The 16408-nt window shown below is 31.7% G+C and overlaps 1 protein-coding gene across 1 annotated transcript in view; it reads right to left on the bottom strand.

Annotated features, from left to right (window-relative positions):
• LOC127715251 (allene oxide synthase-lipoxygenase protein-like) overlaps positions 1-15195 on the bottom strand; it is a 38782-nt gene extending 23587 nt beyond the window's left edge. Inside the window, exons 1-5 of the mRNA XM_052221584.1 lie at positions 15118-15195; positions 10448-10545; positions 8065-8200; positions 2761-2856; positions 156-252 (exon numbers count right to left, since the gene is read on the bottom strand). Coding sequence (XP_052077544.1) covers positions 156-252; positions 2761-2856; positions 8065-8200; positions 10448-10545; positions 15118-15183 — 493 coding nt within the window. The 5' untranslated portion in view covers positions 15184-15195. The remainder of the gene's footprint in view (positions 1-155; positions 253-2760; positions 2857-8064; positions 8201-10447; positions 10546-15117) is intronic.
• Positions 15196-16408: the final 1213 nt, after the last annotated feature.

The raw sequence follows: 16408 nt of genomic DNA, 5'->3' as shown, positions 1-16408 counted from the left end.
AACTGTTTCGGTTCTTATAATCCTCAGCTTTTAAATATTTGGCTTTGAGCGTTCCTGCTGAAGGTAAATCCAAATAAGCGCTTCTGACGCATGAAGTTATATAACGTGTATTTTTCTCCTTCATTTTTTGTACATTCTGTTACTTCTTTACGTACTCAAATGAGTAAGAGCTTGGTGGTATGTAGCATCAGCCAAGTTGTACCACATCTTTGCAAGTAACCACGTGTATGGTGGATCTGATGGTAAGAAGACCTGATAAAAAGAAAAGAAAAATCTAAAAATATTATCGTATTTATTTGAAATAATCTACGAACGTAAACCAAGGCATTTCTGTCTTATGACAGTTGTTTTCCATTCGTTAGATGTGTTTGAGCTTTTGATTTTGCCATTTCATAAAGGACTTTCCGTTTTGAATTTCCTTTGGAGATCGGTTTTTTTGTTATTTTAATTCTTATAATAATAGAAATTATGTTAAGAAACATACGAGCCTCAAGTGAGAAAACAATCTTTTTTATAATATAAGACATTAATTTTTGGAACATCTTTGATAACATACATCTAGCATTTAACAACTGTGCCATGAAACTTTTATGTTTCGAAGATAATCTGAAATTGAAGACATTCATTTTTCAAGAATAAAATATCAAAAGTATATAAGACTTATCAAAGGGTTTGTACTTACATGAACAATACCACGGGTGCCACTTGTAGATCAGTAACTGCTTACCCTTCCGGCGAACCTGAGAATACCCCAGTTTTTGGTTGGATCGTGTTGGTCAGTTTTTAGTTTTCTGTGTTGTGTTTTGTATATTTTTGTTTTAGGTCATTTTTTTCGTTTTTGCAATGGCGTTGTCAATATAAATAAGAAAATGTATTATGAGTGCCAATAAGACAACTCTCCATCAAAGTCACAATGTGTAAAAAGTAAACAATTATAGGTCAAAGTATGGCCTTCAACACGGAGCCTTGGCTCACACAGAACAGCTAGCTATAAAGGACTCTAAAAAGTGTAACTAGTGTAAAAGTATTCAAACAGGAAAACCAACTGTCTTATCTATATAAAAACAAGAAACACTTATGAACCACATCAACAAACGACAACCACTGAACAACAGGCTCAAGACTTAGAACAGGTGCATACAAATGCAGCAGGTTTAAACGTTTTAACAGGCGCAAACCTTCACCCTAACATGAAACAGTAGTGTAACATTACAACATAAAAATACACACTATAAAATATCAATTGAAAAGGCTTAACTCGATCAAAAAGACATATAAACAAAAACAGGTAAACATACACTGAACGAATAAGTTTGATCTATGACACAATATAAATACAATATTAATAAAAAAAAGTCGTGGAACAATGTCAAAACGACAACTCTAACCTGGTACAAAATGGCGTTAAATAAAATAACGTTCACAGGTAAATTTTAATAATTTTGTTGTAAGGAGTACGGAAATATTTTTTCAAAAAAAATAAATTTGTTGTTTACAGTACGAGTACAGAAGTGAAAATTTATCGTCATACTACATACTTATTACAGTTGGTACATATTAAAAATAGTGAGACGAGATATAACACCAAATAAGTAAACATTGAATAACAAAAATGCATTACAAATTGTGTCAACAGGTCAAATTAACACGAAAGTACGATTTGAGTGTATTTTCGACTTATGAATTGGAATCTCCCTTTTGTAATTTTCACCTCTCGTTTAAACAAATGATAAAGGGAATTAGCTTTGCTAAAAATTGAGAGAAAACAATACATCACTAGTGATTATTTTACCCGTCAATGTTTTTCCCTTAAATTTTCAGCCTTTGAAAATGGGGAATTTAGCACTGAGACAAACGAAATCATTTGTTGACTGTTTGATTGCTTGCTGCTATCTCAACGTGGCAATAATAATTTGAAGAAGAACAGAAAATTCTTAAGATAGAGACAAATACGAAATGACAAAACCAGTCCATACACAACTGCACATAACTCAGGAATAAGCAACACGAACTCTACCAAAACTAATGCGATAATATAGGTGCTAATGAATGGTTGAAAGTTTCTGCTCTACTATTGTCATCTGTTCCGTGCCAAAACATACTTTAATTGCTAGTGGTAGTATAAATTTCACTCGCTTCAACTATTTCGACATGCTCTTTCAAATCTTATTAGTGTATTTATTGCTAATAGTTTAAACATGCAAACAAAAATCAAGCAATCAATAATGTTCAATCAAGAGTACAATTAAGAACACCTTATTTAGTAATCACCTTGTAGTTGAAAGTTTTGAAATTAAAAGTTCACACCAAACTCTCAATGTTAGAAAGGATATGAAACAGACTTGTACGTATCTATGGCATCCTTTATTTGAAGCCCAATTGGATTGGTGTGATTAATATCTAGTGACATGGCATGTTTTATAAGGCGTAAATTCAAGTTTAAGAATGATAGCTTAGTGTGATTTTCTATCTTTTAATATCTTAAAGGCATTTTTGTCACATAGCATTTGTATATCTATTTCAACATAAATGTCTAGCTACAAATAGGAAAGATGGCTATACTTTAAAAGCAGTTCACAAAAAAAAAATATGCATATTTTGAAGAATATATTCCTAACAATCTCTCATTTGTCAGGCTTTTCTCTGCAGTCTAGCATCAGTATATTTCGAAGTATCATGCCATAATTTGGTTATGCATACAAAAGCTCATGATATATAAAAGATAAAGAAGTATTAGTATACTACTGGTAATTCACTTACTGGATTATCCGGTCCTTTCTGTTGAAATAACTGAATGGCTATCGGCTTAAGTTGGTGGTCATTGTTGAAATAAAACAGAGCAAAAGGACAAGTTATCTGCAAAGATTTATACATCACGAATAAGCAAAACAGAAAAAAACTGTAAATCAATAGTAAAATACATACTTTACTATAGACAATTTGCATGTTACATATGTGGTAACTTTAATATCTTCTTAACCCAAAAAGAAGAACGAAATAAATCACTGTTAAGCTTACTCTTTTGAAACACTGACGCAGACGTATCTTATTCTGGAAAGAAGTAATAGAATTGAAAACCAGTTGTTCACTGAACAATTTGAGGTCTTTCTACCCAAAATGCAAATAATTTGATTGAAAAATATTAACTTTTGTCTGTATATCTAATTTCCAGTTTCTAGTGTCAGTAAAAAGATTTTTTTACGCTGAATCCAAAAATATATGGTTTCTATAAACTTTCGTTTAAAGCAAGTAAGACATGTTACTACTTCCGGTTTGAAATATGACACATCCGGTATTATATGATAGGTTACTTCTCACTGGTTCCAAAAATGTATGGTTCTAGCTAAGTACTTTTAAATGAAACTAGGTCAACATATTGTAACTTCCGGTTTACACTTATGGTTGACCTTTCTAAGTCATGTCTTTAAACCTAATGTAAAAAACCGATGGCTTAGGCATGAACAAATATGAAGGCAAAGGTCTAAATCTAGAACGTCAAATTTACCTTTGACATAAAAAAGGAAGGGTCTCATATCCGAAGAATCTAGGTGTCTACGGCGTAAGATAAATGAGTTATATCCTCATACATCTTATCGTAGACATTCCAGTTAATAAAACTCCAATTAAATGTTACTGTACTCCTTCAGTCAAATAATTTCTGGTTAAAACATGTTGCAACTGTCAATTTTATGAAAATCTTTTGTCGATATATATAACGATGTCTTAGAAGTAGCGATGATCAAAAATAAGATCATAACATTGACCTTTGGCATTGACCTCCTTTTTATTTTGATGGACCCGGGCCCTCAAATCAAAAGACTCCAGGTCTCTATCACTTATGGTTTATGAGTTACTTTTAAAACCTTAAATGCAAACATTTCATGGACAATAACTCCTATACAATGTCATCAAATTGCGCTGAATCAGATGTACCATATCTTCATTGAATAACGCAATATTTGCGTAAAATACTTTTATATCTATCTTTATTAGTTTCGGTTATTTCACCTATTAGTCCAGCGGATATCAGAACATTTGATCACTTTATGGTAAAAACATAATTTGTAAACTTTGCACAGGTTAGTTACTAGAGATCTTTTTTTAGATATGGAGCAACGCAAAATATATAATATGGTCGCCACATTAAAGATGGCAGAAATAAGGTACTGGAAATACAACACCATACAGTGAACATGATTTAACTTCAGTTCAAATTCAAATATGGTATCAAATGAAAGTCCATAGTATTAGCTTTCTAAAAAATATCACTTTTTTTTCCACAGTTCTTCTCAATTTAAATAAATGCCCATACTCGATGAACAATACAAACAAAAGAACTATGTCAATTGGACCTGCTTTGATACTGTATCTGCCCTTGAATGTTTACTTGATAACATTTTTGTTCGCTTTGAAGATTCCGTATATCGTCAAGTTATCGGAATTCCGATGGGGACTAACTGTGCACCACTTATTGCGGACCTGTTTTTGTATTGTTATGAGTTAATGACTAAAATCAGCAAAGACCCATCGAAACAACATGTAATACAAAAAATTAACAATACTTTTAGATATTTGGATGATATATTGGCTCTCAATAATGACGACTTCAGTATGTATACTAAAGAAATTTATCCTGTTGAACTTACTTTAAATAAAACAAATACTAACAATGACCACTGTCCTTTCCTAAATCTTGATATCTATATCATTAACGGGAAGCTTAATACAAACATTTATGATAAAAGAGATGATTTTTCATTTCCTATCGTTAATTATCCATTTTTAGATGGTGACGTTCCCTTGTCACCATCTTATGGTGTTTATATATCTCAACTTGTACGATTCGCTCGTGTATGTAACAACGTATTAGATTTTTAGCGAGAGAAATTTATGTATTACTGAAAAATTATTACACCAGGGTTTTCGATATCATAAACTAGTCAAAACATTTACTAAATTTTATCGTCGGTATAAGGACATCATTCGTAAATATAACTCAACATGCAGACATCTTAAACGTTCGGGTATTTCACATCCAATCTTTTATGGTAATATTCTTTACAAAGCACAAAAATGTCAGTATCCACCTCAAAAGCTAACAAAACCTTTAAACAGACTTATTAAGAAGGGATATAGTTACGATACTGTTGTCAGGTCATTAAAGATTGCATATTTTGGCTTTAATATTGATTCACTTATAGGGTCTTTGCATCGGAATTAAACATATTTATTCTGAAACCAGTTGTTGGCATGACACGGGTGATGTTCTTCTCATATAATTGATGATGGTATAATACTAAACCCCTAACAGGAGGGATTGTGCCTGATATTCATATGATGAAGACATAATCTTTCAATCAGTTTAATTGAGGTCTGGAGCTGGCATGTCAGTAACTGCTAGTAGTCTGTTGTTATTTATGTATTATTGTCATTTTGTTTATTTTCTTTTGTTTCCTATTCTGACATCGGACTCGGACTTCTCTTAAACTGAGTTTTACTGTGCGTACTGTTGTGCGTTTGTTTTTTCTACATTGGCTAGAGGTATAGGGGGAGGGTTGAGATCTCAAAAAACATGTTTAACCCCGCCGCATTTTTGCGCCTGTCCCAAGTCAGGAGCCTCTGGCCTTTGTTAGTCTTGTATCATTTTTAATTTTAGTTTCTTGTGTATAATTGGGAGTTTAGTATGGCGTCCATTATCACTGAACAAGTATACATATTTGTTTAGGGGCCAGCTGAAGAACGCCTCCGGGTGCGGGAGTTTCTCACTGCATTGAAGACCCATTGGTGGCCTTCGGCTGTTGTCTGCTCTTTGGTCGGGTTGTTGTCTCTTTGACACATTCCCCATTTCAATTCTCAATTTTAATATAAAAAAATGCAAAAAAAAAGTTCTTTTAGTTGTTAATAAACACCAAAAGAATAATATTAAACAATCGATAAGTTGATGTATTCTAATATATTTTGAGGCATTGGAAATATATGATGATATTTTTAGATTTGAAACACTATTTATGGTCAGATTAATCAAGATGTGGAAATTGTAAATAAATTTTTATATTTCAATATTTGCCAAGATTTCACCTTCTTTTGCCTCTGATATCCAATCTAACAGTCTAAGGGAGCAGTTCGTTTGATATCAATTCAGGAAATAATGTTTAAGCTTTCATATAAACACCACACATTGGTAGTTTAGATAGGATAGATATTATAAATATTAATGAATTTTACCCCCATCTCCAAAAATTTTCAACTAGAAATTGTAATTATTCACAGATGAAAACATTGATTCTTCAACCGAAGTATAACTTAATAAAAATTGGCATAAACTATGGACAACAGTTATATTTAGAATTTTTTTTAAATCTGAAATTGTCCGGGGTTTATATATTTTTCTGTCGTTTAAGAAAAGGCTTTGGAAGTCTTCGAGGCTTTGAAAATAAGTGAAATAAATTTAAAAATGATTGATACTAAATTTTATGATCTTAAGCCATTCTCCGTAAAATATTTACATTTTACCTTAAATTTGCAATGGGTAGGGGTAATGTTTTCCTTTTTGATAAGATATTGTTTGACATAAAACTTAATCTCATAGACCCTTAATACATATTTTCACTGGAGAAATGTATTAGTCATGGGATTAACATAAGCATTCTTAGTTCATACGGACTTAATGACAAAACTTGACAAAAAATCTTAAAAATCAAAAATTGTCTGTTTTTCTAAATTTGTTGCAACAAAAATAGATTTGGATAAACTTGAGTATTAGTGATGCATGTGTTTCATTTTAATTCAAGTTATTTGAACCAAAAATTGTCTAGATATGTGATTTGTACCCTTTATTTATCAAATTTGTGTGTTTTTGTTAAATTTGCAAGGAGTCGGAATTATATTTTCCATTGCCATAATATTTTGCACAGGGAATTGATAGATATCTGGGGTTCACCAGATGTACAATAAATTTTTGCATTACACGAAGGCCACGTCTTTTTGAATACACACATGAAGAATTTGTTGTATATTAATACAACTGATTTATACCAGACTATTAATCAGTTAAATGAATAAAGATGCTCAGTGTTTGAAATTCATAGGTTTTAGTTGAAATATGTTGAGAAGGGGATAATATTTTCAAAGTTTTAAGGTTTTGTTAATACCTGGTTTTTTTTTGTTATTAGAAATCTTTAATAGTGATCTATAAAATGATTACCATCAAATTATAAGTTAATGATCAAAATAATATTTCGGTGAACAATTGCAAAAAAGGTCAAATGTCGCCAAATGTATTAGGTTTTATAATAGCTATCAGAACACATAAAACTTGTAAAAATATTGTTTATATTTCATATATTTGGATAGAAAGAATACACGTTTGTTTTAGCAAATTTGTAGATTTTTCATGGGGTAGGTTCATACATTGTAATTGTAAGAATACAAAAGCTGAAAACCTGATTATCTCAAGACAGCTTTTAATATGGACTTTCATTTGATACAATACTTGAATATGTACAAAACTCGTGTAATTGGCAGACATCATCATGCATATGATGTTGTATTTCCAATCAGTACGTTATGTTGGCCATCTTTAATGTGGCAGTCATATTGGATTTCTTTCGTGACTTCATATCCAAAAATGCTTGTTAGCATCATAACTAAGAATGTGCTAAATTTCATGCTTTTACCAGAAAGTGATCCACTATGCCAATATATTGGACATAACTGCTAGACTATACAATAATTTCGTCGTTTGCGAGAAATAACAGGACAAACACTATGAAGAAACCTTCCATAACTGGCTATATGATACATTTTAAAAGCTCGAAAACTGTTTTTGTACTGAGTTGTGTCCTTCGCACCAAGGTAAACAAAATTCACTTTTGTCAAGGTAATGAATGTCAATCCCCGATCGTGAACAGATTCCCCTTAACTATTCTCTACATTTAAAATTTACAAATGATATAAGAAAATGGCCAACCGAAATCAACGGCCTCAGGGCAAACGTATAAAGGCCATCACCGAATTGGCATTTCATCTATTTAATAGGAATATAAATATATCACAATCACTTACAACGTGTGTTTCTGTCTTTGCAGGACATCCTTCCAAAATTTCCAAGTCAATAATGAATAACTTATTTTCTTCAATGGCTTTGCTCATAGTCATACCTTCTAAAAATGGTTTGATCAATTCTTCCGTCACTCCAAACCTGTTTAGATGTTGAATATTAAAACTACCAGTAAGTGTTGAAAATCGAGTTTGATATAATTATAATATATTGCATACTTTTCGAACTTCATGGGAATAGTTCGCTTACATTCTAAGATTGAAGTGTGTCCTCCTAATGTTAAATCTATATAAAGATGTTTAAAAAACAATTATATATCAATCCACCTTCATATTTGCATGTGTTTATAATTCATATTTGACTAAATTCAAAATCGAGATAAAGGTCAAATTTGTGTTCATAAAATATGCGAGATAAATAGAAAACGCTAGCATTTCCTTAATAAAAAATAATAAAATTGTTAGATATATTAGCTGTTTGGCGATAAAATAGTGTTACTTCTGTTTTTTTCAATACCTCAATATTCTCATATCCCAAAATATCTTACCATTGACCTATTCTAAAGGAATTTGCCTATGAAATACAGGTTACAAGTAGGTACTCATGGTGTCAAGATAATCATTGGAGTGCTAAAATATAGCTTTTCCCATTTTGAGTTCACAAATATGGTTTGCATATTTGAAAAAACTAATTAAACAAGAGATAATTAGTAAATTATAGTTTAAACAGTCGTATGATAGATTTCATAGAAGTGTTTAAAAAATGTACGCTTCCTTATGAAGAAAATCGGCTTATTATAGTGTCAATTTTTGTTGTTATAACATTTACATTGATTCAGTTTGCAAAAAACAAAAAACAAATACTTAAAATCATCTTTCAAGGGCAATAACTCCCAGAGGAGATAGATTGATGACTTCGGTCATATTTGACTTATTTGTAGGATTTACTTTACTGAACATTTTGCTGTTTGAGGTTTCTCTCGATCTTTAATAGTTTCTGCAAAAATTTTAAAAGATGAAAAATATTGTCCTTCGGCTCGAGGGCAATTATTCATATAAGGATTACATTGAAAATTGAAGTCATGTTGCCTTATTTGTAGATCATACCATGCTGAACATTTTTGCCATACAAAATTTCTATCAAAGTGTATGAAAAAACCTTAATATTAAAAAAAATTACGCTTATTGATATTGACCTACAGATCTTTTTTACCCATGTCAGACATGCTCTAACTGCTTCAGTTTTGATAATTAACCCAAAAACTGCATTTTACTCCTATGTTTTATTTCAAGCCATGGCGACCATGTGTGTTGACTGACCGGAATAGAAAGCACAAACTTTATTTTAGATACCATATGTCACCCCATGTTTTGTTGAAATTGGTTTGGTAGTTTCGGAGATGAAGATCTTAGAAAAAGTTAATGACGACAACGGACGACGACGGATGCCTGGTGATGGCAATAGCTCCTTTAGACCAGTTGAACAAAAACAAAAAAGATTATATGTTGTTTTTATTGACATCACCTTCTTTCAAGTAACACAATGTCACTTTTGGTGTCATACATTTAAAAAAAAATATTTAAAATATTGGATTAATATAGAAAAATACTCTGTATGTTTCTTAACCCCTGCGCAAGAAGTAAAAATGGATCAGAAGTGGCAATTGTTAGAAGCAGCTTTTAATAAAAAAAAAATCAATTGTAATATTTATATCTTATTATATCATTATGACTTGATTGATCTTACAAGTGTTACTTAATTTTCTATGATTTGTGTCTAATACTGCAGTATGTAATTTCACATGTTTCATCATGAAAAATAAAAAAAAAATACAAAAAAAGTAGATAATTTTTCATTGATTTAGAAAGGTGATTGATAGGGACGTTTCTGTTAAAAAATCAACTACTGTTGATTTTAATAAGAACATTTTCGACGTGATCTTTTTCACATGTCTGCTGACAACATGCAAAATGCTGTATGACCTTGAACCAGTGTGAAAGAAAATCAAGACAAATTTTCTATTTTCCAATAACTCCCATAAGACATCGTTTGATCTATTTTTGGTTCAAATGAACTAAATATGTATCTCATTAACCTCAATATTTTCATTCTTTTTGTATTTATCTTTTACAGTTTAAGAGATTATAGGACAAGAGAAGATATAATTTGAGAACATCGACCTTTTTTGCTTGGTTTTGAGATATGTTTTTCCAACCCTTAGAACGATAATTGAAAATATTTGGCAAATGTGAAAAAAAAATATAGCAGAAAGGATATATAGGTAAGTACGAGAGCTGTATGCTATTTCAATAAATGCAATGACCCTTTATTGAAGTTGTCAATCTCAAGTATCACTTTTCTAGTGATTTTTGAACTCAAAATGTTTACTTTTCTGGTATTGTTGTACACAGGCTGATAAGTGAAGAATTCAAACTGGCAAGTCTCTGTCGTCCAAAAGCTAAGTCATCGTTGAATTTATCTGCACCCTGTAAACAGAAAGAAAATAATATTAACACAAACATACCGAACGCTAAGGATAATCCATCAAACCTGACAAAATCTTTTTGCATTGTTTTATAATTAACAAGATCATGGCATTATGAGCAATTCTGCCCTATCAAACTTCTTAATAATTACAGTCTTCAAGATATAAGACTATTAATGCACTTTGCCCTAATTTTTTAATTAAAGTAATGGCGATCACGTTGGTTGATTGACAAGAAAAAAAAACGCAAACTTATTAAAAGAAGTTATACGTATCAGTCATTTCGAGTTTAGTAAAATGGGTCTGTTGTTAATAGAGGAAAAGATTGTACAAAAAGGTTACCACGCACTCGACAACGGACGACAACGTACGGCAAGTGATGGGAATTGCTTACTGGTACCATTGGTCCAATTTAGCAAAACACAACGATGAAAAGCCTTAAAATAATAACAAAGTTGAATAGAAAATTAAAGATTGAGATTCACGAAACCCACCCAAAAAAAAACCAAAAAAAAAAACCAAAAAACATTTCTGTCTGTAGAATTAAACATTATTTCTATGATGTAATTTATAGTAACAGATCATTTATTTGTTGCATAAATGTTGACTTTCAGCCTTTATCGTATGTTTTCATGTTTAAAATCCATGATAGTAACAATGACTATGTTTGATATGTAGCATCAACTTAACTTAATTAAAATTTTGGTTGTATAAAGACCACTATTCTCAATTTAAAAAAAAACCTATTGTCCATCTTTACAGTCTTATATCAAATCATGATTATAATCGTTCTTAACTTCTTTAATTCTGCATTGATGTTTACTTCTTTAGTAGTGGTGAGATTTACTTTTCCCTTACCTTGGACAATAATGTAACAGCACAAAATAAGAACAAACTGTAAAATTCAATTGGAATTGTCTTGACTCACAAGATAGGCACGAAGCACTAAAAGCAACCTACGTAAAGTACCGATCTAAGATTACTTGTAGTCAATGACACTAGTTCAAAGACAATAGCAACTAAAACATAAATTATGTTCTCCGAGATTGAATTACAGATGAAAGATAAGTTAATCGTATTTCTTAAAAAAATACGGGAGAAGGTAAGATAAGGCATTAATTTTGGCCCCTAGAATACGAAAACCAAAAGGTATTACTAATCAACAAAAACAAAGCATCCTTCAGAAGACTGCCTGTCAGGCATTAGTAATTGCATTATTGAATTTCAAATTACCTAATACAATTAAAGATAAAAACACCCATTTAACATGTTTTATGCAAAACATCAAAAACTGCCATAATAGCCTCATTTTGCGATCTTGTCATTCATATTTAGATATGAGAAAAAGCTTTACCCAAAGACAATTTTGCTACGAATGGTATTTTCTAAAGATGTTAACGTGTTTGGAATATCTTTTTGGGTACAGCTGTTGTCATGATGATATAACGAAAAACTTTTGATCACTACACTGCAATTTCGGAAAATTTGAGCATAACTGAGGAAAGAACACAGGTTGCCATATGCAGAAAAATATGTTTTATAAGTAAACACAATCTGTTGAAAATACGTAATCTGTATATACGCTTTGGTTACTTGTAGAGAAGAGCGAAGCCTGGACATGTGATCTGAATTTGAATATTATTGAAGTTTACATGACAAAGTATGTATCTTTGTCCAACAAAAACAAATTATCGGATTGTATTCAGAATTGTCAGTCCTAAAAAATATGACGTTATGTTCATTTCAATATAATGCAATATAAAAGTGGAAGTTCACCTACCAACAATCAACAGATATAGGGGAAGTGGTGCATAATAGGCATATTAAAAGATATAACTTCATATAGACGAGATGAAAACATGACCGATAGATGTAGAGAGAAGTCAATTATTTCAAATCTACAACACACAAGTATATGTAAAAATAATTGTATATATGTATTATTTAATAACTTGCATATGAGTTTTGAATGCTCCGTTGATGTCATTAAAATCTTGGTCTTTAGATTAACTGCTCACTTTTTCCCTTATTAACAAAAGAAAGTTACAACCATGGGTCAACCTAATAAAAGTCATCTAAGGTACCAGGCTTATAATTTTGTAAGCAGCGCCTGCATATGACGTATATATCTCCCAGTTGATATCATATTCAAGAGCTTGCATTTCTTATCATGATTTCCCTGATAGAGGGTTGCTCCTCAAAAGGAAGCTATTGGACCAAGATTTCCATATATTGACGTTGATATCATCCATTCGACAATTTACAGACGTCATCATGAGTTGGTTGGCCGTTATGGAAAATCTGTTTCACAGCTGACGACGGACAGTGTCATAACCACAATATTCCGTCCTCTTTTTCTCGAATGTGACCTACTGAATTAGACTTATCACCGGAATTGTACTTACATTAGGAAAGGTAGCAAAACATTTTGGAGTTGGTTTTCGCATTTTGGCCCTGTGAATTTTTCAAATATGAAAGTAATTGTGAAGTTAAGTTGATTTTTAGATAGCTGAAGAATATTGTAGCCTTCAAAGTAGTTAATATGAACATCAAGATTGTTTTATGCATGCTTAATAGGCCATTTTCTGTTTGACAGTATGTTTTTTTCACATCCGTACCGCCTATAGGTCCAGAAAGTTTTGTAGTGTTTTCCAACAAATATTTTACGCTCGAACTTTTCAATTCATTTTAATGGGAAAATGAAGCAAATGTATACAATTTCTATTCGACCTCTTGATAGAAAAATGTCAATGGTTTCAAAAAGTTATCACTCAAATGGATTAAAATTCGACTTTGGACCAAATATTGGAGACTTTTGGGACATTTCCACCTCCCGTTTTGCAATGTTTTGTATCAAATAAATGCAGATTGTTGCCATGATTAAACAAAAAAGAGATTATATGTCACCATTTTAACTATTTGAAATTAAAATTTATGGAAGATGCTGTTACTAAACATATGCACATACATGACAAAACAGTAAGCCTTGTTTGTTAAAATGCAAGGGAAAGAGGGTTTTAAAAATTTTGGGTGTCAATTTTAATTTTTTTTCTTACTGTGTATTGCTACCAAAATGACGGGTGCCACTAGTGGAGCAGGATTTGCTTACCCTTCCGAATCATATGAGAACACCCCTAGTGTTTGGTGGGTTCGTGTTGCTCAGTCTTTAGTTTTCTATTATGTGTTTTGTAAACCGTTCATTTTCTTTGGGTATGTTTTCGATTTTTGCCACGGCGTTATGCATGTTATGAGTTTAAATGTTCCTTTGGTATCTTTTGTTTCTCTTTTAGTAAAAGCATACGTCGAGTGTATTATGTGATTTAGAGACGATGTTAAAAAAAATATTGATTCGAATACTAGTATTATTGAGTCATCCCATTGAAAGTTTTACAGTCCCAATTATAATTTGGTTGACCGTAATGTAATATCTGTGTCACAAATGACCGCGGATAGCCACAATTCCATCCCTTTAATCTCGATTATGTTATTACCGAATGCGACTTTTAATTGATTTTGCCATGAACAACATTTCACTGGTGCCATTAGTGGAACAGGATCTGCCTACCATTCCGAAGCATCTGAGATCACCGTTGATTTTTTGAGAAGTTCGAGTTAAACAAACTTTAGTTTTCTGTGTATTGTTTTATAAATTGGTGCTTGTTTGACAAATTACAAACGTAAGTTATTGGTTTCAATTGTTCCTGTGCAGCAAAGTCATTTGTGATTTCATACAAACTGAAAATACATTCGATGTGGATCTGGACACCTAGATATGTTTTTGCTAATATCGAATTATTAAACTTTATCATGTGTGTCGCATGCTGTTAACAGCAAAGATTTTAGGCCATTATAGCATGTCAGGGACCTTACAATGGGTATGTACATGATTACATTCCTTCCATATTTCTATTCATAAAATAAAAGTTTAATCATAAAAATCTTTAAGAATTTGTTTTTAATATGATTTATATAATCATATCAAATTTTCGTTGAAAGATAAGATAATGTTCAATGGCAATATCATTCAGCAATCGCAAAAAATACAATATATGATCAAATATATCTCGAGGCAATATCATTCAGGAAGCATATCAGTCCGGTCGTTTATGCGCAAAATTTACGTTGATGTTTTAAATGAACACAAATGGCGGTTTTTTTTTTAAATGAGTGTCAATTTAAAAAATGTAACCTGTATAGTTAATGGAAAGTAACTAAAATTATGATTGCTATAGAATATTATTAGTGAGATGTCAGGTATATGTCAATGAGACAGCAACACACATATCCAAACGTGTGTGACGTCGTTTTAGTGGGAGACAAATCATATATGTATAAAGCAAGTATCTCAAAAGGTTTTACAACGGTGTAAATTTCTATTGATTTCGGCCTTCCTTGCATTTAAATGAAAATAAACTGAATTATTCCATGCCATGAGATCATGTGTTATCCATATAATTGTTTATAATATATGTAAGGTATGATAATAGCGCATCTCTTTATATTTTGTATACAACCACGTCTTTAGTTGTGACATTACTGCGTGTAAAGTTGGCTTGCATTGTGTAAGAATTACCTGTGGTTTACCAAAGATTGGGGTATACACAGCCTTCACGTCATCTACATCATGCCAGACTGTCATAATCCTCTTGCCTTCGTTGGTATACTCCCTTATAGTTTTATCTAGGTTGTGCTGTTTAAGTAAAATGAACAAATGATCAATAAATTAAATCAGACAATAGAGAATACATTTGAAAAAAAACTAGTATCATCAAATCAGGAAATCTGCATCAAAAATTCGACCAATGTATTCTTCGTTTTTTTTTTTTTTTTGACATACAGGATAAACTCACATCAGACCGTTGTTGTCTTTTTCTTTGTTTTTCGTTTTTTGTCATGGATATAAAAATAAGGAGATGAGGTTTTATTGCCAATGAGACAAATATCCATCAAAGTTCAAATGAAGTGGATGTAAGCAATTATAGGCAACCGTATGGCTTCACCAATGAGAAAAACCCATACCATATATGTCGGTTTCTCCATGACTCATCTTTTAGTGGTCTTTTCAATATAGGAGTAACTTGATGCGCTATTTCATTCTACTATTTAAAATGATAATACATTGACAATATATAGTATTTTCAAGATTTTGACAGAAACAGATAAATTAATTGATGTAAGCAATCCTAGGATTTCTTACAAAGACGTTATTTCAGGATTTTTAGATTTGCACCCAATTGATCAAATAGTTAAACATAACAGCAGGGCAAATATTTTCAAGTGTAAAGTGTACAATTGATTAGACAATCTCTCATTTTGAACAGTATATATATTCTAACCATATACTCTTATTTCTATATAGCATAAACACATGTTCCAATATTATAGAGGAAATAATAAAAGGGGTGTCCATAACCCCAAGCGCCTACAGAATTATTTGAGTATACATTAATTACCCTTGCACTATTTATGCTGTGTGTAAATCTGTATACAGGCATGCTTTAAGTTGCAAGTTGTGGTTTGATACGTGGATTTCTGAAACGATGACACTGGAAAGCATATTTTGTTTATGTCTAACCATGTTGGTCGTTATCAAAGACGATTCTGCTTCGTCGATATAAATTCTGTGAACGGTAAGTGTGTACGTCACGAAAGGTAACAAAAATGAGATAAGTATGCCATTGGTATTAGATCTTTGACGTGTGTTACGATAGCCCTGAATTTTAATCAGATTGTCGTAGCTACACATGTACCCATACACCTTATCGCTGTTTAGTCCAATCCGGAGACTAAGACAACTTCCTGTTTGGGTCAAGCGTTGCAAAAACAAAGGTCATCAGTAATGAGCCGATGACGGAAAACGTTAG

The sequence above is a fragment of the Mytilus californianus genome, unplaced genomic scaffold (genome assembly GCF_021869535.1).
Source record: "Mytilus californianus isolate M0D057914Y unplaced genomic scaffold, xbMytCali1.0.p SCAF_1, whole genome shotgun sequence".
Lineage (NCBI taxonomy): Eukaryota > Metazoa > Mollusca > Bivalvia > Mytilida > Mytilidae > Mytilus > Mytilus californianus.
Note: the sequence above shows the minus strand (reverse complement) of the source record. Positions and strands in the feature narration are given on the sequence as shown.